Source organism: Cervus elaphus, chromosome 17 (assembly GCF_910594005.1).
Source record: "Cervus elaphus chromosome 17, mCerEla1.1, whole genome shotgun sequence".
Taxonomy (NCBI): Eukaryota; Metazoa; Chordata; class Mammalia; order Artiodactyla; family Cervidae; genus Cervus; species Cervus elaphus.
The window spans coordinates 57,622,099-57,647,304 of NC_057831.1; the positions used below are offsets into that span (position 1 = coordinate 57,622,099).

At 38.7% G+C, this 25,206-nt stretch overlaps 1 protein-coding gene across 1 annotated transcript; it reads left to right on the forward strand.

Moving 5' to 3' along the window:
• The first annotated feature begins 678 nt into the window (after positions 1-678).
• On the forward strand, positions 679-21,123 carry LOC122673374 (copper transport protein ATOX1-like). Its single transcript, XM_043871100.1, has 2 exons — positions 679-698; positions 20,687-21,123. Exons 1-2 carry the CDS (start codon positions 679-681, stop codon positions 20,931-20,933), a joined length of 267 nt encoding a protein of 88 aa, XP_043727035.1. The 3' UTR covers positions 20,934-21,123.
• Positions 21,124-25,206: the final 4,083 nt, after the last annotated feature.

Sequence of the window (25,206 nt, forward strand, 5' to 3'; positions counted from 1 at the left end):
GCATGTTATACACACACACACACACAAGGAGATAATTGAGTTCTGGAATTCATTATGCTATGTCTATTTTTATTCCTCAATCTCCACCTAAACCGTCACCAATGTATTTCAGTCTTTCTCTGAAGTTTATCTAAAAGATATATCACCTGCGATCAGGATATTTTTTCTCCTAATGTGTGATGTTTAGGATTGTGAATTTTGAAGGAAACGGTCAAGATACAGGAGGATTTTAAGTGCTTCTATCCTGTTCCTAACCATTAATTATCTATATGAGGAAATCCACAGACTTTTATTTTAGCTTCAGTCACAATCCAAATGGCATACTAGCCAAGGTTGTAAGAATTAAAAGGAGGAGGAAATAGAATCATGGAGGGGTCAATTACACAGGGCCCCTTCCATGGGCTACTTATTTAACTTTCCCTTAGTAGCAGAAACCAACTATCAATATATACACTTTAAATTCTAAGATGTGCTTTTTCTTATATTGTAACAAAGACAAATAACAGATATGCAGAGAGTACAAAAATCCTGAGACAGATTCCAAATGCAATTGTTAGAAATAATCTACCTGCCAAGTTAATGGGGGAATAAAATTGATGAAAAGATATTCTTTCCTAAAACAGGTTTTAATCTAGAATCAGCTCTGACTAGAATTCTTGTGGATCTGGAAAGGAGGCTATGCACTTTGAGGAGGAAAGGTAATTAGAAAGTTAACTAAGAATCCGGGGTGTTCTGGAATTTTCCAGTGTAATCTCTGGATAGGATTGTGGATCAGTGATAGGCCAGACAATTAAGTGGCACAACATATGTGAAAATGGATTGTTAAAAGTAATGAACTAGACTATTAAGAAATCCAACCAATACTGAAATTTGTAAAATTTGTGTTATACATACATGAGAGTCATTACCAGAAATGAGGCACTTATACTGCTAATTATATGAAACAGCATTGGAAAGGAGTCCAACACATATTATTGTTTATATCAGGGATTTTTCACCTTAAGTGAAATGAGATCCTGTTTTTGAGCTCAGAGCTAAGGATATACAGCTAAAGATTACACACTCATGTTTGAGAAAACATCAGCTTTTGGAATCTATCCCTTCCCCACTGGATCCAGTGAGAACTACCAGTTAGGAAAATCAATGCTACCCTCACCATTATCCCCTTCCTCGAAAGGGGAAGACAGAATAAGTGAAAGTTGCGTTTTGTGGGGAATACAGTGTTCTAAGGTGAAGTTATTTTCTCTCGCTACATTATGAGAGAAGGTAGAGAATGACTGAGGGGTCATTAAGAGTCATTAATAGGACTTCCCTGGTGGTCCCGTGGGTAAGACTCTGTGCTTCCAATGCAGGGGATACCAGTTCAATCTATTGTGGAGGAACTGAGATCCCACATGCTGTGCTGTGTGGCCAGAAAAAAAATTTTTTTAATTTTTTAATTGAAGCATAGTTGCTTTACAGAATTTTGTGGTTTTCTGTCATACATCAAGAGTCAGCCATAGGTATACCCATGTCCCCTTCCTCCCAGACCTCCCTCCCATCTCCCTTCCCACCCAACCCTTCAGCCTGTCACAGAGCCCCTGTTTGAGTTCCCTGAGTCTTATAGCAAATTCCCGTTGGCTATCTGTTTTACACATGGTATTGTAGATTTCTATGTTACTCTCTCCATATATCTCCCCTTCTTCCTCTCCTCCCACCTTGTCCATAGGTCTGTTCTCTATGTCTGTTTCTCCACTGCCATCCTGAAAATAAATTCATCAGTGCCATCTCTTCAGATTCCATATATGTGTGTCAGTATATGATATTTATATTTCTCTTTCTGACTTACTTCACTCTGTATAATGGGCTCTAGTTTCATCCACCTCATTAGAGCAGATTCAAATGTGTTCCTTTTTATGGCTGAGTAGTATTCCATTGTATATATGTACCACCACTTCTTTATCCATTCATCTGTCAATGGACATCTAGGTTGCTTCCGTGTTCTAGCTATTATAAATAGAGCTGCAGTGAACACTGGGGTCCATGTGTCTTTTTCAGTTTTGATTTCCTCAGGGTATATGCCTAGGAGTGCAATTGCTAGATCATATGGTGGTTTTATTCCTAGCTTTTTAAGGAGTCTCCATACCATCTTCCATAGTGGCTTTATCAGTTTACATTCTCACCAACGATGCAAGAGTGCTCCCTTTTCTTCACACCCTCTCCAGCATTTATTTTTGTAGACTTTTTGATGATGGCCATTCTGACTGGGCTTCCCTGGTGGCTCAGATGGTAAAGCATCTGCCTGCAATGCAGGAGAGCGGGGTTCAATCCCTGGGTCAGGAAGATCCCCTGGAGAAGGAAATGGCAACCCACTCCAGTACTCTTGCCTGGAAAATTCCATGGATGGAGAAGCCTGATGGGCTACAGTCCATGGGGTTGCAAAGAGTCGGACACGACTTCACTTTCACTTTCATTCTGATTACTGTGAGGTATCTTCTTATAGTTTTGATTGGCATTTCTCTGATAATGAGTGACGTTGAGCGTTTTTCATGTGCTTGTTAGCCATCTGTATGTCTTCTTTGGAGAAATGTCTCTTCAGGTCCCTTTCCCACTTTTTGATTGGGTTGTTTTTTTGGTATTGAGTTGTATAAGCTGCTTGTGCATCTTGGAAACTAGTTCTTTATCAGTTGTTTCCCTTGCTATTATTTTCTTCCATTCTGAGGATTGTCTTTTCACCTTGTTTATAGTTTCTTTTGTTGTGCAAAAGCTTTTAAGTTTAATGAGGTCCCACTTGTTTATTTTGTTACTTTCATTACTCTAGGAGGTGGGTCATAGAAGATCTTGCTTTGATTATGTCATCGAGCATTCTGCCTATGTTCTCCTTTAAGAGTTTAATAGTTTCTGGTCTTACATTTAGTTCTTTAATCCATTTTGAGTTTATCTTTGTGTATGGTGTTAGGTAGTAATCTAATTTCCTTCTTTTTTTTTAAATTTCCTTCTTTTGCATGTAGCTGTCCAGTTTCCCCAGCACCATTTATTAAAGAGGCTGTCTTTGCCCCATTGTATATTCTTGCCTCCTTTGTCAAAAATAAGGTACCCATAGGTGCATGGGTTTATCCCTGGGTTCTTTATCTTGTTCCATTGGTCTATATTTCTGTTTTTGTGCCAGTACCATACTATCTTGATGACTGTAGCTCTGTAGTATAATCTGAAGTCAGGAAGGTTGATTCCTCCAGTTCCATTCTTCTTTTTCAAGACTGCTTTGGGTCTTCTGGGTCCTTTGTGTTTCCATATGAATTGTGAAATTTTTTGTTCTAGTTCTGTGAAAAATGCCATTGGTAATTTGATAAGGATCACATTGAATCTGTAGATTACATTTGGTAGTATAGTCATTTTCACAATATTGATTCTTTCCACCCAGGAACATGGAATATCTCTCCATCTGTTTATGTCTTTGACTTAATTAAATCAAATTATTTTAAAATTAATTTTAAAAATTATTTTTAATTTAAAAAAAATAACTAATGAAGTAGGGGTGCTTGAACCCTCTGAACTATTATCAGCTTCAATGAGCTGAGAATTGAGGATAACCTCTGGACCAAAAGTTGCCAAGCCATTCTCCTGATGCTGCTAGGAAATAGAAAAAGAGACATGAGAGAGTAGGTAAAACTGAAAGAGGGAGGTGCCAGCTGAGTAGTGAGGCACTCTGTATTTCTACTGTTTGGAATGATGAAAAGATTCCCAAGGGTCAAGTGGTACTGCATGATACAGCAGAGCCCAAGACAACAGCCTATGACCACATATATACACAGGTGCACATATGATGCATACCCGTACCAGCTGTGTATTATCTCCAGTTCAAGCAGTGAAAGAGAGTTCTGGGATTTCTAAGTCTCAATTCCAAATTTTAGGGAGAGAAAAGCCAATTGGCCCAGCTTATCTGGTCCAGCCAATTGGACCAGTTTATTCCTGGTCCAACTGCCTGGGGGCTGACAAGGGAATAACATGTGTGAGCAAACTCTTAGAGCAGGAGGCACAGACAAGTTCATTTAAAGCAGAGAAAGAGTGGAAAGGAAATGATAGACATCACGGCACAGTTATGTACAACCAATATTTTGATGGTAAAACCAAAATCATGAACACCACCCATTGTAGAAAGATAACATGTTCCATTTCCTGCCCAAATCTTCCATTTTGAGTTAAAAATCTCAAGGACAGAAAGAGAAAGTACTAATTTGGAATAACTGTAGTTTTAGTTAATCATTATGTAACTGACTTCCAGGTAAATGTTTCATGGACCAGGAAGAAGGTTCACAGTCCACAAATAGTCATCATTGTCAACAAGGATGACAAACACGTATCAAGTGCTTGTAAAAGGTCAAGTTCTGCTGCTGCAATCTTGGTTCAGTTCAGTTAAACCGAGAGCCTTCTATGAGCAAATCATTGTATGCAGTGCTATGCTGGTTCTGGGACAACTGGGAACCCACGTTAAAAATCTTAAGTACACAGCTTGAATTTTTACATATGTAAATACCCACGTAACCACCACCTAGATCAAGATATAAAATATTTCCAAAGACTCCCTCAGTCCCCTTTCCAATTCAAGAAACTTAAACGGAGGAAGGTCTTTAAAGAGAAATTTACAGCCAAATGAGTTTCTGGGGAATGCAGAAAAGAAGAAAAGGAGAGCTGAGTTAGCTAGTATAAGACTAAGTGGCCTAAAGTGTAACAATAGGACAACTTGTTTCCATAGTAACTTAAAAATATTCTAATAGAAAAATTGCTACCTATGAAGTTTATTGTAAGTGGTTTCAAGTATTTCAAGGATAAGCTAAGAACAATAGTTTCATAAATTTTAATTCAGTTTAAAAATCCAAATAAATCTGAGGAATAAAAGTTCTTTAATTATTTGTGATTTTCTTAACATTTAATGTATCTTTAAAAAAAATTATTTATTTTTGGCTGCGTTACTTTGCTAACAAAGCTCTGTGTAGTCAAAGCTGTGGTTTTTCCAATAGTCACGTATCGATGTGAGAGTTGGACCATAATGAAGGCTGAACGCTGAAGAATTGATGCTTTTGAGCTGTGGTGATGGAGAAGACTCTTGGGAGTCTCTTGGACTTCAAGGAGCTCAAACCAGTCAATCCTAAAGGAAATCAGTCCTGAATATTCTTTAGAAGGACTGATGCTGAAGCTGAAGCTCCAATACTTTGGCTAGCTGATGTGAAGAGCTGACTTATTAAGAAAAGACCCTGAAGCTGGGAAAGATTAAGGGCAGGAGGAGAAGGGGACAACAGAGGACGAGATGGTTGGATAGCATCACTGACTCATTGGACATGAATTTGAGCAAGCTCCGGGAGATGGTGAAGGACAGGGAAATCTGGCATGCGGCAGTCCATGGGGTGGCAAAGAGTCGGACACGACTGAGCAGCTGAACAACAAGGTCTTCATTTTTTTGTGCAGGCTTTCTCTAGCGTGGTGGGTGGGGGCTACTCTTTGTTGTAGTGCGTGGGCTTCTTATTGCAGCGGCTTCTCTTGTTGCAGAGCATGGGCTCTAGGTTGTGCAGGCTTCTGTAGTTGCGACATGTGGACTCAGTAACTGTGGCTCCTGGGCTTCAGAGCACAGGCTCAACAGTTGTGGCCCACAGGGTTAGTTGCTCTGAGGCATGTGGGATTTTCCAGGATCAGACATTGAACCCATGTCTCCTGCATTGGCAGGCAGATTCTTTACCATTGAGCCACCAAGGAATCCCCAGTGGTTTTTAAAATTGGGTCATTATGATTATTTAATTTTGTCAAAATTGATCCGTGACTTGTATTTATTCAAAAACATGTTTCTTGTTGGATGTTTTCCATATCATATTTAAAGATGTATTTAACCATGCTTTTCACTTCTCTATGAAGAGCTCACTGTTGATCATCCTAGTAATTAAGAGTTCAGTATATTATACTAGGGGCTTCCCAGGTGGCTCCGTGTAAAGAATCCACCCGCCAATGCAGGAGACATAGAAGATGCAGGTTCGATCCTTGGGTCGAGAAGCCTGGTGGGCTATAGTCCACGCAGTCGCAAAAGAGTTGCACACAGCTGAGCACAAACACATATTGTAGGAGGTCTGCAGATCAGTAACTGAGTCAGAAGTTTGAGAAGTTCTTTACAGTCTTTCAGAAGTTACATGTTGCAACACTGTATTTCTGATTTTATATCCACCATTCTTTCCATGTGTGCCTATTAAGCTTACATTATCAATAATTAGTGTTCTGCTGGAACCAACTCATACTTGCTCCTTCCCTATGAGAGCCAATTGTGCCCATTTCTTTCCATTGATAGTTTGAAACTAACACATTTGGAATATTTACACCATAGAAATTGGCAAATGCTATAAATGAAGGACTGCTTTCCCTCTGTCCACCATACACCCCTAGACATTTGTTAAACATTTACCGTCACATCACTGACAATAAGGCCTTTCTTGCCATATGAAGCAGATATCTGTAGATATTTGTTAGGTGTTCATAGTATCATTAGCACAAAGGTGCCCCTCTTGAAGGAAATTTGATACACTAAAGACTAAATTTTATAAAAGTATTAAAGGAAATAATGATTATTTACACTGCAAAAAGTTTTTAATTTTATTTTTTTGAGTTTTTAATTTTAAAATAATTCTCTGTATAAGCATTATACATAATTGTCCAAAACTGGAGACTATCCACTTGTTCTTCAACAGATAAATGGATAAATAAACTGTAGTGCATCCACACAATGGAATACTACTCAACAATAAACAGGAACAGGTTATTGATACATATAACATGGATGACTCTCAAATGCATTATGCTAAGTGAAAGAACCATTATCAAAAGATTACATTCTGTATGTTTCCATTTTATATGACATTCCGGCAAAAGCTAAAATACAGAAACAGATATAATGCACCAGGTCAGTGGTAGCCAAGATGAGGTTTAGAAAATGATCTAAATACAAAGAGGCAGCAGGTGAGAATTCCTTCAGGTGTTCAATTGTTTTGTAGCCTGTCTGTGGTAGTGGTTACAAGAATCTATGCTTGTGTAAAGGAGCTCCCTGGTTGGTAGTCCAGAGGTTAGGACTTGAAGCTGTCACTGCTATGGCTTGGGCTCAGTCCCTGGTTGGGAAACTAAAACCCTTCAAGTTGTATGGCCAAAAATAAGAGAAGAATCTATGCATGTATAAAATCTCAGAAATGTACACACATATCATCCTTTTGTATTCAAATTTTTTTTATTTGGAAAAAAAAAGAATTCTCTGAACAAAGAGCTTCCTTGATGCTTAAAAAATGTTACTTTGTTTATCTGTATTTAGCTTACTGCAAGTTTTCATAAATAAATCTGTTGTATAAGTGAGGCTCACTAAAACAATGCCAATTTCCATTAAGAAGTTTCTATATCTGTGCAAAAGATCAAAGATTTTTTTAAACAATCTTAGTGAGATAAAAGTAAATTAAACTGCATATGTTTAAAGACTACAACTTGATGAGAATTAACATGCATATACATCAATCAAACTATCACCACAACCAAGGAAACTAATTTATGTAGAACACCAAAGTGTTGCTTCTGTGATCTCTCCCTTCTCTTCACCCGAGTCCCTCCTTCCCAATCACTCATCTTAGTTTCTGTAACTGCAGATTATTTTACATTTTCTAGACTTTTAGATAAATGAATCCATATAATATGTACTCCTTTTTGGTCTAGCTTCCTTTACCCACTATGAGTATCCCTGTTGTTTCATGTATCAAGACTTAACTCCTCTTTATTGCTGTGTAGCATTCCACTGTATGGATATACCATGATTTATTTATCCACGCACATCTGGGTTTCCAGTTTGGGCTGTTATACTAGGAACATTTGTATATAAGCCCTTGCATTAGTATATGCTTTCATGTTTCTTGAGTAAACACCTATAAGTGGAATAGTTGGGTCTTATGGAAGGTGTGAATTTAACTTTTAAGAAAATGACAAACTTCCGAAGTTTCACTTTACATTCTTACAGCAGTATATGAGGATTAATTCCTCCATATCCTTACCAACAGTTGTCATGGTCAGTCTTTTCAGTTTTAGGCATTCTAATAGGTGTGGAGTGTTATCTCATCATGGTATTAACTTGCACTTCCCTGATAGCTAATGATGTTGAGCATCTTTTCATGTGCTCATTTGCCATCTGTATATCCTCTTTGGTAAAGTAAGTCTAAATATGTTAACGAAGCAGCTTTCAGGAGATATAAACATGAAGTTTTGTTTTTGTTTTGACTGTACCACTTGGCCAGTGGGATCTTAGTTCCCTGTAATGGAAGCTCTGAGTCTTAACCACTGGACTGCCAGGGAAGTCCTGAAACATGAAATTTAAACTTTCAAATATTTACTATTTCCTATAAGAGCTCCTTTTTAATAGTTTGTTTAATAGCTTTATTGAGATATAATTCACACAGCATAAAATTCACCCTTTCAAATGTACGATTTAGTGGTTTTTAGTATAATCATAGATTTGTGCAGCTATCTACTTTCAAAACTCTTTCATCATTCCAGAAAGAACCCCCAAAGCCATTAACAGTCACTTCCCATTTACCTCCTTCCATTCACTGGCAACCACTAATATACATTCTATTTCTGTGCATTTGCCTATTCTGATCTAGCAGCAGAATTGCTGTGAAAGTGTCCAATTCAGCAATTCAGTTGTGTCTGTCCGACTTTTTGTGACCCCTTGGACTGTAACTCGCCAGGCTCCTCTGTCCATGGGATTCTCCAGTCAAGACAAATGGAGTGGGTAGTCATTCCTTTCTCCAAGGGATCTTCCTGACACAGGGATCAAACCCGAGCCTCCAGCATTGCAGGCAGATTCTTTACCATCTGAGCCGCTAGGGAAGCTAGCAGGAGAATTCTTAGGGCATATGATAACTCTAAATTCAACATTTTGAATAACTGTCAAACTGTTTTCCAAAGTGGCTATACCATTTTACATCCCACTGGTAATGTATGAGTGTTCCAATTTCTCTGCATTCTCACTGACACTTGTTACTGTCTTTTTTTTTTTTTTTAAATTTTAGCCCCCTTATTGAATATGAAGTGGTATCTCAAAGTGATTTTGATTTGCATTTCTCTAATGACTAGTTATGTGTGACATATTTGCATGTGCTTATTAGCTATTGGCCTCTCTTCTTTGGAAAAATATCTATATTTTTCACACACTTCTAAATCAAATTGTCTTTTTATTGTTGAGTTGTAAGAGTTCTTTACATACCCTGGATAAAATATCCTTTATCAGATATATGATTTGCAAATATTTTCTTTAATTCAGTGGGTTGTCCTTTTCATTTTCTTGATACTATCCTTTGAAGCACGGAGTTTTTAAATTTTGTTGAAGTCCAGTTTATCTTTTTTTTTTCTTTTTTGCTTTTGGTGCCACACTTAATAAACTATTGCCTAATTTGAGGTCATGAAGATTTGCCCCTATATGTTTTCTATAAATTTTATATCTTTAGCTCTTAGTTTTATGATCCATTTCAAATTAATTTTTTATGGTGTGAGTTAAGAGTTCAAGTTAATTCTTTTGCATGTGGAGACCCAGTTGTCTGAGTACCATTTGTTGAAAAGACTATTTTCTCCTCATCATTTTAATAATTGTAAGCTCTGATTGGGAAATATATCTATGCAAATTTACACATCATTTAATTTGTAAACTCACTATCATTCATAGTTAATATCTACCAGAATTATCTGTCATCTCATGGCCTGAACTTTAATGGTCATAGTTTTAGTCTGCTTTGACTTCTGAAAGAATCTCCAAGATGTAAATTGTATTTGCTTTTTGAAAAGTTATGATTCTCGCAATTCCAGAATTGAGGGTCATGGCTCAGTGTGGAAAGTTGTGGCCCGCTAACAGGTAGTAAACTTCTCATGAAGGAAGATAAAAACAACTTGGTCCAGGGGGCTAAATTATAGGATGTATTCCTGTCAATGATAGAAGAATTAGATACAAGTAAACACCCTACTTTTTGAGTGTATACTGACTCTTGACCAGTGGATTTGCAATTTAACCTGGCAAGTGGACCATAGATGACTGGGTGATAAAAAGGATACTGCTCTTTGAAAATCTTTATGTAAATTCTAAGAGCAAACCAAAGTGGTACATGTTGATGCTCACCAAAGAAGCCTTATGCAAGGAGGAATCAACAAATCAACTAAGTTGATGGTTTAGTTTGACCACTTGAATTGGCAACTTGGGTACATGAAATGAGTCTACATGGAGGAATTCAAATCATGCATCAATGGATCAAATGACAAATTTACCATTGGCCCTTACTGAACCTTAAACCATTAATAATAAATATTCTGTTTGCCATCAAAAAGGCAGTGTTTACAAACAGCCCTGGGAAGTATTCCCAGGAGAGAAGATCCAACTCATAGCTGGCAAGTAGATAATAATGACTCTTTATCTATTGCCTGGGGGGAACTTAGATGGATATTAACAAAACTTGACTCATATTTTGGGTTTGACTTTGCATACCTAGTGACTGAAGCCAATGCTTTGAATACTATCAAAAAGTTAGAACAAAAATATTGTACCAGTTTGGCCTTCCTAGTTACATTTCCTTGGATCGAGACACTCACTTCTCTGCCCACATGTACTAAAATAAGCAAAGAAATACCACATTCAATCGACTGGATTTATCATATTCCTTATCACACTCAAAGTAGTAGATTAATAGACAATTGAAACTAAACACAACTGCTTAAAAAGGTGTAGGGGTGATGACAGATTGAAGGATTGGTCCACAAACCTATAGCTTATAGTTTGCAACTTAACAAGAAGGCGACTAAAGTCATGTCTCCCTTAGATACATTGTTTTTACTATGGAAGTAGGGAAAATAGAGTGCAGAATGATGCAGGAATTTCACTACAAATCTTCCATAATTTTCCTTTTCAATGCTGTCTTTGTTTGGGCTGCTGTAACGTAGTGTCATAGACTGAATGCTTTATGAACAACAGTTATGGAGGCTGGAAGTTGGAGATCATGGTGCTGTCAGGGTTAGATTCTGGTGAGGACCCTCCTCCAGGTTGCAAACTGCCATTTGCTTTGCTCTTACAAGGCAGGAAGCAGGCAGCCTCCTGACTTTTATAAGGGCACTAATCCCATTCATGAGCTCTGCCCTCATAAAGTGTGCTCAGCGATTCAGTCCTGTCCAACTCTTTGTGACTCCATGGACTGCAGCCTGCCAGGCTCCTCTGTCCATGGAATTCTCCAGGCAAGAATACTGGAGTGGGTAACCATTTCCTTCTCCAGGGGATCATCTCAACCCATGCATCAAACCCATGTCTCCTGCATTGCAGGCAGATTCTTTACCATCTGAGCCACCAGGGAAGCCCTCTGCCCTCATAATCTCATTTTTAATCCTAATCACCTCCCAAAGACCTCACCTCCTAATACCATCACACGGGAGGTAGGGTTTAACATATTAATTTGAGGGGATACACAAAATTCGGTCTATGACAGATGCCAAATTCATAGTCTCTAGATTAGGTGTGTAACTAAAAGCTCCAGAGGCTGATAATGCAAAACAAGATACTGTTATTATTTTGAAGCTAATGAAAGAATTCCAAAGAGATTAGTGGGATAGATGATCCTTCCCCCCACTTCCACAGGCTGGGGTTAACTGTAACAATGTTTCTTTGCTCATGGACAGGAGAGCCCCATTTTCTCTATTTATCCGATCTGACCTCGTAGAATTAGGAATGGGCTGAAAGGGAAGTCCAGCCATGTCCAGCCAAGATGAGCTTGCTTCCAGTCATACAGACAAGCTCAGTGGTTGAACCACAGGGATCTAATAGGGGAAAGACTTGGATTAAAATTAATGATTAATGAAAGCAAGGTGAAATTATTGATGAGAGGAAAGAAGCCAATATATGGGTTTCACAAAAAGGAAAAATCAACAATTCTGATGAGGCTTAAAATAAAAGAATAATATTCTGTCAACTTGGACTTCAATGCTTTTGGGGAGAAGGACTCTGATAAAACTTTTTTCTCTTTTGAAGAGCCAAGAAATGAGCTGAATAAAAAATTAACTTCCAGAAGTAGTCTACATTCTCAAAATGAATGAAAAAAGGGGAGCTCTAACTATGACCACATAGAAAAACACCAATGTGGCTATGTCTTTTGATTTTTCTTTCACCAGACATTATTTCTATGGAGAAGAATTGACCTAAGGAAGACATAGACTTAATTAATGATAGATTGATTATGATTCTTAATCATTCATCTGGTATATACCTTAAAGTTCAGATAGCTAAAGTTCAGATCAGAGAGGCAAATGAATTATAAATTCAGTATAAAATATGAGAAAATTTGTGCTATTATTATTGGATGGTTTAGTTTCTGTTTAAATCTATACCAACTCCTCACTGATGACTGCAAATGTTTAGAACCTGTGTGTTTTGATAGTAAGGCAAGTTAATCTCTGTTAAATTAAGGATAATTGTTTTGTCCTAGAAAGGTCTTGAAACACAGATCAGGGTGGTAGATCTTGCTGTGACAGTTAATTACAAGAGGCCAGGAATCAACCTGAACTGTTTTGCTAAAGTTCTTGCATGGCACTGACCCTTGTCAAATCATGAAACATATTGACTGATAGTGTTGATTTGAAACCACAAGTTGGAGGAGTTTCAGGGTTGTTGTGGTTTGTACCACTTTGGCAACATTGATTATTAAGAGATCAGTGTTTCACATCTGGACTCAGCTCTGTCATTGAGACTGGTTATTTAGCAGGAATATGTCTATGTGACCAGCAAATATAAAAGACTCTGCCTAAGACTCCATTTGGAGCTTTCTGCTTTCAAAGCAGTCTGTGTTCACATCAGTGGCTCCTGAGCCCTGCATCTGACCTCAGCTCTTATAGAGGGTGAACAAAGCAGCCCCACCTGGCCTCTCTGGACCCCTTACAGTGAAACAGCCTTTGCAGGGATGCAATCCTTACTTTCTTTTGAACTGTGGTGCTGGAGAAGACTCTTGAGATTCCCTTGGACTACAAGATCAGACCACTCAATCCTAAAGGAAATCAAATGTGAATACTCATTGGAAGGACTGATGCTGAAGCTCCAATACTTTGGCCACCTGATGGGAAGAGCCAACTCACTGGAAAAGACCCTGATGCCAGGAAAGATTGAGGGCAGGAGGAGAAGGGGACAACAGAAGATAAGAGGGTTGGATGGCATCATCAACACAATGAGTTTGAGCAAACTTTGAGAGAGAGCGAAGGACAGGGAAGCCTGGCATGCTGCAGTTCACGGGGTCACAAAGAGTCAGACACGACTGAGAGACTGAACAACAACAATCCTTACTTTAATAGCATGGATATAGTCTTTTCCTATAGTAAACTGTAGATTTTTTTTTAACTGTAAATTTATAAGCATCATCATTTAGAGTCCTTTGAATCTTTTTTAGCAGTAAAACTCTATTTATAAACTACTACTCAGTGCACATATAGGTATTGCACATTAAATAACTTATTCTAAGACAATAGGTCATGAGGTTAGGCTATCATCAGGAGCTCTGTTTAAAAGACGAGAAAAAATGACAAAAGGAGGTAATATTACCTAATTAGGAGAAAAAATAATAAGCAGAATATTTTGACACAAGCTCCCCCACTACTTAAGAGGAGAGTCAACACTGGCTGCTCCAATTCCAGTTAGAACCATCTTCAACCAGAAGCCTATTTGAAATTAAAATACTTGGCTAAACTTTCAGCTGCTATGATATCACAGCATGGTTGGCCAAAAGTACAGTCAGATTTCAACAAATGATTTAATGATATTTAAAACATTCACCCTACATTCTTTCCTAACTCCAAGCTAAGGGCACCATGGTTCATGTCTAAAATGAGACTCTGATGGGAATTCCCTGGTAGTTAGGACTCCATGCTTTCACTGTTGAGGGCCCGGGTTCAATTCCTGGTGGCAAAATAAATTAATTTAATTAAATGAGACTCCAAGGAAGTTTAAGGAGAGGTATTCATGAATAAATTGGCATGTCTGATGAAATATTAGGTTGGCCAAAAAGTTTTTTTGGAGTTTTCAGTATGCTTTTATGGAAAAATCCAAATGATCTTTATGGCCAACCCAATGCTCTGTAGCATCCAACATGAAACGAGAAGATGGAAATAGATATCTCCCACAGAATTTTCAGTTCTCTAATGTAAGTTGTCTAGGGCTTAGGCAAAAGTTTTGAGACAGCACAAGATCACCTAGATCCAAACGGTAAGAATGAAAAAGAGATTATATTTGGGCAAGAATTTGAAAGCACAGTGTGAAAAATGAAGAAGTCTTACTCTACACACATAAAAATCAATGTATTTTTATTTGAACCAGGGACAAAATCTAGGATGCAGTTTTCTGAGCAGAATGATTTATTTGGGTGGAGGCCTGCTTTCTCTGTGGAAAGACTGACCTGACTTACAAACATAATTTGGGCTCAGATATCATTTTCAACAATGAAATCATAGATACTGAGTAATAGAGGGCCAAAGACAGACACCGAGGTTACTTAATGACTGAATAAATGTGACACAGAGACAGAACACAGAGTCCTTGGCTCTGAGACACAGTTCTCCACCCAAATACTGGAAACCATATAAGCAGCAACTTCCATTAAATCATAGATGACTCTGTCTACCAATTACTTGCAGAGTAGATAAGTCATTGGGGACAGTCTAAAATAAAACCTAACAGTCACTTGCCAGCAACTGGTGAGCATTTTTTATTTGCCAGCCCTCATGCTGTGTGTGATTCTCACAATAATGCAACAGATAACATTATTAATTTTTAAAGATGAGGAAACCGAGAAAAAAAAAATGTCATTTCAATGTTCTGACTTCAGAGTCAGAACCTCTAATCTCTTTTCTCTAAATCTCTCATCTCCACAGGCCATTGTTTCATGACCTGTACAGAGTGGTTAGGAGCAACACTGGGGAAACAATTTCTGAAAATAAAGCAACTTACTAGACTTTAATCACCCAAAAATGATTACTTCAAATGAAGAATGCATCATAAAGAATTTATTCTACCTCTTTTTTCCTATGAGGTGTACATAATTTATGTGTCATAGCATCGATTACATTTCTACTTGTATAACAGTTTCTCTATCATCATTATCCAGCGTTAATTGTAAACTGTGCATGGCGTAGAAAAATGCTAGAATCTTAAAGAGTTAACCAATTAAAAGGTTAATTGACACCCAGTATGATTCCTGATGCTTCCTAGTGTGCTGGGGATTTTATTAGATGCTAATTCCTTTCAATAAAGTAAAATAAACCCTGCCTACACAAGTTTTCAGAAGGCATTGCATGATACAATTAGATAATGTCTGTCTGATAAAGAGGTGCTTCTTTGCCCTTATCTTACTTATATGCAAAATATACACATTTTAAACTCATATTCTGAGAGGAGAAAAGCAACAAAAGAACCACTAAATTGATATTATGTAAGGTAGACTTTTTTTTCCAAATGCAAAATTTTACATTTTAAACAATTTTGTCATATTTTTAGTAAATATGTTTCAAACAATGTTTCTGAAGACAACAGTGTACTCAGGAGATGCTTCCTAGTGGTTTAACTAGCACAGAAATAACTTTTAGTTTGCAAATTTTTCTTTTAAATATGACACCAATGTTTGAGTCTAAGTAAGATCCAGGGTTCCTCAAATGTTCTTGCTTATTTTGGTTGCAAGTTTTCCTATACATACATACAATGTACTTTCTTAGCCAAATTTCCCACCATAATAAAAAAAATTAACAGCAACAACAAAAACCAATCAACAGATAACTACTGAGCATTTGTCATATATGTATGTGTGTATATATATACATATGAGACTTACTCTGAGGGACATTCTGAGTGAGAGAAAAAAGGAAAGGTAATAAATGACATGTTGTTGTTCAGCCGCTCAGTTGTGTCCGACTCTTGGCCACCCCATGGACTGCAGCACGCCAGGCTTCCCTGTCCTTCACCATCTCCTGAAGCTTGCTTAGACTCATGTCCACTGAATCGATGATGCCGTGCCATAAATGACATGGCATTTGCCTATGAACTGTACTTAGTTGGAGAAAAAACTTTTTTGGAGAAAAAACTGATGAAAAGTAAACCCTTTTGCCCCTTTCATGGTTGCAGAGAAGCCATTACTGCCCTGGTTCCACAAACACTGGCCTCTCTGGGCATGCCTCACTTTTTTTTGTTGGTTCCCATCACTCAGCATTGACCGTTTAACGCAACTGCCCTTCAATGTCCTCTTGTTCTTACCACACACTGTCACCCTAAGTGATCGCAAATTCTCCCAAGTCCTCAAATTAACATCAGTGCAGATGACTTCCAAATCTGCCTAGCTCTGTGCTCTGGAATCACGTTTGCTGTTCTCTGTGGGGCTCGTTCTCATGGATTTTATCTCCTCCATCCATTACACCCTCGTTCCAGCAGTAGGTTTCATTGGTCTAAGAATCCTATCCAACCACCTTGATGGTAATTGGTTTAAATGAGCACAAAGCATTCCTCTGGGCTCAGGGATTGAATCATGCTGGGCATGAGATTCAATCTAAGCTCTGACAAGTGAGGAAAGACCAATCCACAGGTGAGACGGCCTCTTTGTTCTCCCATATAGTCACCTGCAGGTGTGAGGCCAGAATAGTTGCAGCATTCTTGAAAATCAGCCCAAGGAACAAGCTGACATAGGGGAGAGAGAAGAGCCAAAGGAACCACTGGGAAATGGAATTGGAGACACTTTAGGTCAACCCTAAAGCCCATCCCACCTTTAGATTTCCAATTTGTGAGCGAAATATTGCCTTCATCATTTCAGCCATTTTGAGTAGGGGTTTTTGTTGCCTGTGGCCAAAAATGTATTCATTGATGTGCTCATGTAAATAGGCTCCTGACTGGCACAAAATTTCAAGATATCTAGAACTGAATTCATCAACGCTGCTCCCAAACCCGATCCTCACTCTGTATTTCCAGTGTTGGCTCTTGGACTCATCATGGTCCTAATCACTTAAAGCTAGAAATCTGAGTCATTTTGGATGCCTCCCTCTTTCATAATCACATTGTTCTGTTGTTTCTGCCTCCACAATGTATCTCACTTTGGTTCCTCTTTCCATCCCCAATCTCCATTTCCCATTACTATCACCTCTCATGCACAATACTGCCAAACTGCCTAACTGGAATCTCTCTGACTTTAATCTTTACTCTTCCTTAGATTCATTCAGCATGTTTCTGCCAGCAATGTTTCAAAACACAGATTCATGCCACAGTCTTGTAGAAACTCCAATGGACTTCCATTACCTATAAAATATAAAAGCATTTCCTAAAATGTGTTTCATAGAACAATAGTCCCAGGAAATTCCCATTTTTAAAAAAGGTTTTATAATCAAATACATTTAGGAATTCCATCAGTGGTAGCCAAATTCCAGGCTAGGCCCCCATGATCCTTGTCTCATGGTATTTCCTCCCTTCTGTAGTGCTTTTCCACAGTGTATCAGAGTTGGTCTATGTGACCATGGCAGAAGTGATGGTGTGCCACTTCAAGGTGAGGTCATAAAGGCTAACTTTTGTGTTGGTCTTTCTTGGGTCACTCATTGTGGAAAAACCAGTTGGCATTTTGTAGGAAGAGGTCCATTTGACAAAGAGCTGAGGCCTCCAGTTAAGACCCACAGTCTGCCTGCTAGGTTTATACCCCTTCTCGACTGGAGTGCTTAAAAAGAATATCGTAGGGACTTTCCTTAAGATCCAGTGGCTAAGACTCCATGCTCCAAATGCAGGTGGCCTGGTCAGGGAACTAGATTCCACATGCCACAACAAAAAGCTCTCATGCCACAACTAAATATCCTTTTATGCCACAACAAAGATAGAAGATCCCACTTGCCACAACTAAGACCCAGTGCAGCCAAATAAATACCAAAAAAAAAAAAAAAAGAATATGGTGGAAGAACTCTTTCCCACTCACTACTCTGTCCTTTCAGCCTCCACAACTAAACAGACTCTGCTGGAATAGAACTGAATTATTTATATAGGAGAATTATAATATAGAAGAGGCAGGCGTTAACATATCAGTTCAGTTCAGTTCAGTCACTCAGTCGTGTCAGACTCTTTGTGACCCCACGAACCGCAGCATGCCAGGCCTCCCTGTCCATCACCAACTCCTGGAGTTTACACAAACTCATGTCACTGAGTCAGTGATACCATCTAACCATCTCATCCTCTGTCGTCCCCTTCTCCTCCTGCCTTCAATCTTTTCCAGTATCAGGGTCTTTTCAAATAAGTCAGCTCTTCGCATCAGATGGTCAAAATATTGGAGTTTCAACTTCAATATCAGTCCTTCCAATGAACATTCAGGACTGATTTCCTTTAGGATGGACTGGTTGGATCTCCTTGCAGTCCAAGGGACTCTCAAGAGTCTTCTCCAACACCACAGTTCAAAAGCATCAATTCTTCTGCACTCAGCTTTCTTTATAGTCCAACTCTCACATCCATACATGACCACTGGAAAAACCATAGCCTTGACTAAACGGACCTTTGTTGGCAAAGTAATGTCTCTGCTTTTTAATATGCTGTCTAGGTTGGTCATAACTTTCCTCCCAAGGAGTAAGCGTCTTTTAGTTTCATATCAGCTAACTTGAAATTTCCCTTGCATTCCAAAAGGAAAAGTACTCAAAGATTTCATTAGGAGGGAGTCCTCATTGGGCCCTCCCCTCCATTCCTAACAGGAAATTCCAGGCTTTGCCCCTTCCTCTCCCCAAGCACCTCCTCTTCTAGACACTCAGTCCTACAACCCTACATTACTCCTGGGCCGGGGGAGGGGGGGAGGGGGGGAGAAACACTGCTCCTGTTTCTTCCATAGGAAGAGATTCATCCCTTGGACCTTTCTCCCTCAATCTGCCCTAGTCTAGCCCTATAGACTCAAATATGGATTACAAGTCAGAAGGAAGGCAGCACAAATCACCTCAAGAAGGCTGACAATATTGCATATCAACATTTATGTGCTCTTGCTGGACAAGAACTTTCTGAACTTCAACTAGGTGGGAAGCAATACTGCCAGTCCCTGGGTCATATACAAAGTGACTATTACTCCCAAGGACTTGCATTAATGGTTTTTATTGAAGGCATCAAAGTCTAGACTCACAATGAAGAAAGAATGTGTCCTCTGTCATCAAGACTCACTGTTGAGTTAACTTTCCAATGACCAATGGCTTCTTTTTCCTACTCTTCCATAGAGTTTGAGGGCACCACAGATTTACTTACTGGCTATTAAACTCTCCTCTCTCCCTCTTACACAGAGATTCACACCAGCCTCAATTATATTCTTTGGACTCAGACACTACTCCTGATAAGAAGTGAGAAAGAGGTAGTTAATATTTTCCATCATAAGAGCATGGTTCAAAGAAAGCAAGGACAAAAAAAGATCAAAGAAAAAAAAAAAAAGAAAACCAAGACAGTGATAGCCTGAATGACTAATACCAGAAGAATGTTTCCATGTTCATTCATTCAACTATTGAGCATCTGCTATAGGCCAGTCATTATGGGTACAGACAGTGAGGTGCAGAAGATATGAGACATGATTCCCAGAGAGCTCATAGTATTAATAGAGTATTTGTTGTTGAGAAACTGTTGACTCAGGTGTTTTAAACTCCAATCTAAGTGTGCTAAATGAGGCATTTTGATTTCCTTGTCCTTAAAGCACAGTAAAAATCTCCTGAGAGTCTCAAACCATGATTGCCTAAGTTCTTAAATGTACAGTGTTTGATTTGGACAAATCTGTTACTTTCAGTTCCTGTTTCCTTTTCTAAGTTGACTTCAGAAATAGACTAGTATTAATAGAATCCAATCTCAAGATCCCTCTTTAAATTTATATCACAACCTAAGCAGCCAGCCAGCTCTGTGCTGCCTCCTCCTGGATCCCTTTAATTGTCACGAATTAAAAGGTGAAGAAAGTATTCTTTCAGAGAAAGAGAAAAGGAAAGCAAAGAAAAATCACCAGCAACCACCAACAACAAATGAACCTCAAGTTATTGTGAAGCCTTAAGTTCCAAATGTTAAATTTTTTTAAAAAGCCTCTAACCACACAGTCTAGACCAGTTTCGTTCTCTGTCACTCACAGTCCCCTCAATTCCTTTCTAAGTCTCAAAATGAAGCATTCAGACATAATTATCTAGGGAGATATAAGAAGGAAATTTGTCCACTTTCCTTCCAATGAGCAGTACTATCAAAACAGCTCTTGCGTTTTCACGGAAACTCCAAACCCCCTCCCTCATCCTTGTCTTCATTTTGGATTCTGACACATCCCCAGCATCCTCTCTGCAAAGCGCATTTGAGAGAAATAGGATGGGTGAAAAAGGCTGGAAAGGGAAGCCAGCACAGACCTAGAGAGCCAGTGACTAATTATAAATCAGGATTTTTCAATACAACATGACAGAGTTGTGACGTTGAAAATACTTCCCATATATTACTTTGTATAAAAGAAACTTGCTTTGAAAACCTCATTTTCTTCTCATTATCCCTCTTCTCCTGTATCACCTATTGCAGGTTTTTTGTTTCTTTCTTCTTTTTATTGGATTTACATTTTTTCTCAGTGTCCTTTATACATTAGTTCTCCTTTTCCCTTTTCTTTGCACTGCTTAGTACATTGTGCAAATGTATATTTTAAAGTTTCCCAGTCACCGCCGCGGCCGCCCCCTCGTCCTCAGTCATTCCAAAGCGTGAGCTCTCCGTGGATGTGACCCATGAAGGCTGCTCTAACGCAGTCGCTCGAGTCCTCAACAAGCTAGGAGGAGTTCAATTTGACATTGACCTGCCCAACAAAAAGGTCTGCACCAGCTCTGAGCACAGCGTGGACACTTTGCTGGAGACCCTGGGGAAAACAGGAAAGGCTGTCTCCTACCTTGGCCCCAAGTAGAGAGGCCCCATCCGGCAGCCTGCTGGATGGACCCACATGGGCAGGACGCTGATCCTCGCTGGCCTTCCAGACAGATCTAGGACCTGGCAATCCCTCTCAGCGATGGTAGTTCCTGCGGAGACCCTCATTTACCCTGCTCCTCTGTAGCTCTCCTGCAATAAAGTCAAGCCGATTTTGCTGGTGAAAAAAATAAATAAATAAAGTTTCTCATACTTTTTGTTCTTGAATAGAAATTGGGCGAGAGGAGGTAATTTGTGTTAGAGTCGTTGTCTGCCTCAGTAGTGAAATAGTGCCTTCTAGTGTTTGCAATTGACTGAGCGACTTCACTTTCCCTTTTCACCTTCATGCACTGGAGAAGGAAATGGCAACCCACTCCAGTGTTCTTGCCTGGAGAATCCCAGGGACAGGGGAGCCTGGTGGGCTGCCGTCTATGGGGTCGCGCAGAGTCGGACACGACTGACGTGACTTAGCAGCAGCAGCAGCAGCAGTGTTTACAATAACATTTTGTGTTTGCACCATTTCATTTGATAAGTAAAAGTATTATCTTGTAATACTTTTGCGTTTTATAGTTTTCCTACCATATTTTAAAATATATAGTTGGCATTATTATCTTTGTTTTGGAGATTTAAAAACCAGAATCATAAAACATTTATTTAATGCTGACTTGATGATAGCACTTAGACCAAACATATGAAAGGATTAGAAAAATGTATTCTATTCAATGGATTCCCCATTCAGCTGCTACCAGTCACCAACCAGTCACGAGACAGATCATGGATATGATTCATGATACTGCGAAGTCCACTAAAAATGCCATAGACAGAGAATTGCAAAAGCTGGTCTTCTGAAAGCAACATGAACAGGAAATGTTACGAAAGAGTTGCTCAAACTTTCTATCTTCAAGGTAACACTTTTAGGAATGAGTTGATTGACATGTATTCTTTGGTTCTGCTGCTCCTGAGTCACCTCTCTTTCTCCTGGAACAAGCCATGTATTTTAGAGAAAAGCAGTGCTCTCAGAGAAGCAGATATATTCTTAAGAGGTTTATCAGATGTGAGAAGTTAGCTGTTGCCTAGTATTTCCCAACTTCTTGTGGATTTGCATAAGCATTCCCCGAAATAGATTCTTATTTGTTGACTATTCTGAAGACATGAGGAATAAGTATGTACACGTGTATATCTATGGTATGATATTAGTGTCCTTCCGAGAAACAGAACCATTAAGATGTGTGTGTGTGTATTTATAATTATAAAGAGAATTATTACAAGGAATCAGCTCATGTGATTGTGGGAGCTGAGAAGTCTCAGGATCTGGAGGGGGAGTAATTAAGCTGGAAGCCCAGGAGAGCTGATGTACTTCTAGTCCAAGTTGAAAGGAACAAGAACCAGGAGAGTTAATGTTTCAGTTCCAGTCCAAAGGCTGGCAGGCTTGAGAACCAGAAAGAGTTGATGTTTCAGTCTCAAGGTAGGAAAAAAATCTCTCTGACTTGAAGGAAGTTCAGCCTTTTAATCCATTCAGGCCTTCAACTGATTAGATAAGGCCCACTCTCTCACTTAGGGGGAAATCTGCATTACTTAATCTACTGATTCAAATGTTAATCTTACCCAGAAACACCATCATATATACACCCAGAATAATGCTTGACCAAATACCTGGGCACCCTGTGGCCCCATCAAATAGAGGTATAGAATTTACCATCACAGGTATTATCAACATATACAAATTAAAATATGTTTATTTCTTTGTCCTGCATACTCCTTAAAATGTTTCCAGAACCATGGTTTTATAACAAGGGTATGACTCCAGTATTTGTATCTTATTACTTCCTTTATTCAAAGTAGCATACTGTACAGTCTCTACATGAGTTATTATAGACGGCACCCTTGCTTTGCAAATAACTATATATACAAAGAATATGAAGATAACATTTATTGAATACCAACCATCTATTTGGAATTAGCTATGTGTTTATATGTTTAATTCTCACAACAATCATTTGAAATAGGTAAGATTACTATCATTTTGAAAATGAAAAGACAGACCCTGAGAAGTTAAATAACTTGGCCCAAAGTTGCACAGTTAGGAAGTGGTAGAACCAAAATATGATTAGAAATATCTGACTAAAACCCCATATGCTTTCTATTCCAATTTGTTATCATTAATAAGCTATATGATTGAAGGCAAACTAACTTCTCTAGGCCTCAGTTTTCTCATTTGCAAAATGACTATGACCTAGATGATTTCTTAGGTCTCAATGGTTAGGTGGAGATTTCAAATTGTCTATGCAATATCAATCAACCTGTTCTTCCTTACCAATAGAATGGGGATAAACTCATTTGGCATTCATACTTCCTTTTTCTTTTCACCTTTACCCCTATTCCTTCCTGGAATACAGACATAATGCTAGAAGAGAAGCATTATGTCCCAATTTCTTGGTGCAATATTTGTTTTCTACTGTTTCTCCTAGTTAATGATTTTTTCAGCTCAATCCCAGAAGGCAATGTTGGCCTTTGAAACAGAGGGTCACTGTTTCACACAGTCCACTCCAGGGCAGAAGCAAGACAATTATAAGTATAAAAAAATAAATATACATATATTTAAAGCCATAGGTTTCTCGTGAATTCAGGGAAAACTTTTTCATTAAATTGGAAAATACAGAAAAGTAATAAATAAGAAGCTTGTTATTCCATAATTAAGAGAAAGAGCAGGGACTTACCTGGTGGTCTAGTGGTTAAGAACCCGCCTTGCAATGCAGGGGATGAGGGTTCAACTCCTGGTTGGGGAACTAGGACCCCATGTGCCACAGGGCAGCTACGCCTGTGTGCTATGACAAACAGCCTGCCCACACACCACAACTAAGACCCCATGCAGCAATAAAAAAATACTTATTAAAAAGAGAGAAAGATAAAACCGCTTTTGAATTGGTGCTGTATTTGGCTTCCACTTCTGCTCATAGTGGAATAATTAACCATAAAACAGCACAAAACATATTAAGCAACTATTTTTAGAGTGTACAGTAGACAGCATAGATTGCAGTTTCTGAAAGAAAGGATACTCATGAGGTGAGTTCCATGATTGAGCAGCTCTCTGCCTGGGAACAATTTTCTAATTATAGTACAGACAGCTTGAATCTGAGCAGAGAAAAGAGATCTTGCTGAACTGACGCAGATACGAGAGTCTGCGGCCTCTGAGTTGGCTAAAATCTGCGGGGCAATGCATTAGAGAGGAACATGCTATACAAAAAGGAGGCTCCAGATATATGTACATAGATATATAATCATAAGTATATAAATATATAGATAGATAGATAGATAGATCTAGATATATAAATATATGTAGCTATGTATCTCCTGTCTATCTAGACAGAGAATGCATTTGCTAAAATTTAACAACCATTCATGCCATAAATTCTCATCAAATTAAGAATTGAAGAGAGTTTCCTTAGTCTGAGTAGACACATGTACAAACACTGCAGCTTGTATCATACTTAATGGTGGACTAGGGAAAGCTTTCCCTCTGAGATTGGACAGAAAGATAGAATACCCACATTCACCACTTCTATTACTATTATATAAGAGGTATTAGTTAATGCAATAAGGCAAGAAAAAAAAAGATGGAGAGTCAAAGGAAATGTAAAGCTGCTTCTATTTGCAGATTATATGATTGATTTGTTACACAGAAGATCATAGGGAATACACAGTAAAGTGTTTTAATTATTAAACAAATTTAGCAAGGAAGCAGAGTTAAAGAATCAATGGATGTCAACATCTTAGCAACAAACTATTGGAAAATACAAAAACTAAATACTGTTTTTGTTGTTGTTGTTTAGTCGTTGTGTTCAACTCTTTGCGACCTTAAGGACAGTCCACCAGGCTCCTCTGTCTATTGGATTTCTCAGGCAAGGATTCTGGGGTGAGTTGCCATTCCCTTCTCCAGGATATCTTCCTGACCCAGGGATCAAACCTGAATCTCCTGCATTGGCAGGAGAATTCTTTACCATTGAGACACCAGTAATGTCTAAATACTATTTATGAAGCATTAAAAAATAACGTTATTACAGAGTTCCCTGATGGCCTACTGGTTAGGATTCCGGGCTTTCACTGCCATGGCCCAGGTTCAATTGCTGGTCAGGGAACTAGGATCTTGAAAATTGCATGGCATAGCCAAAAAATGAAAAAAATAATAATAACATGTATGCTATGTGCTCAGTCACTCAGTTGTGTCCAATTCTTTGTGACCCCATGGACTGAAGCCCGCTGGGCTGCTCTGTCCA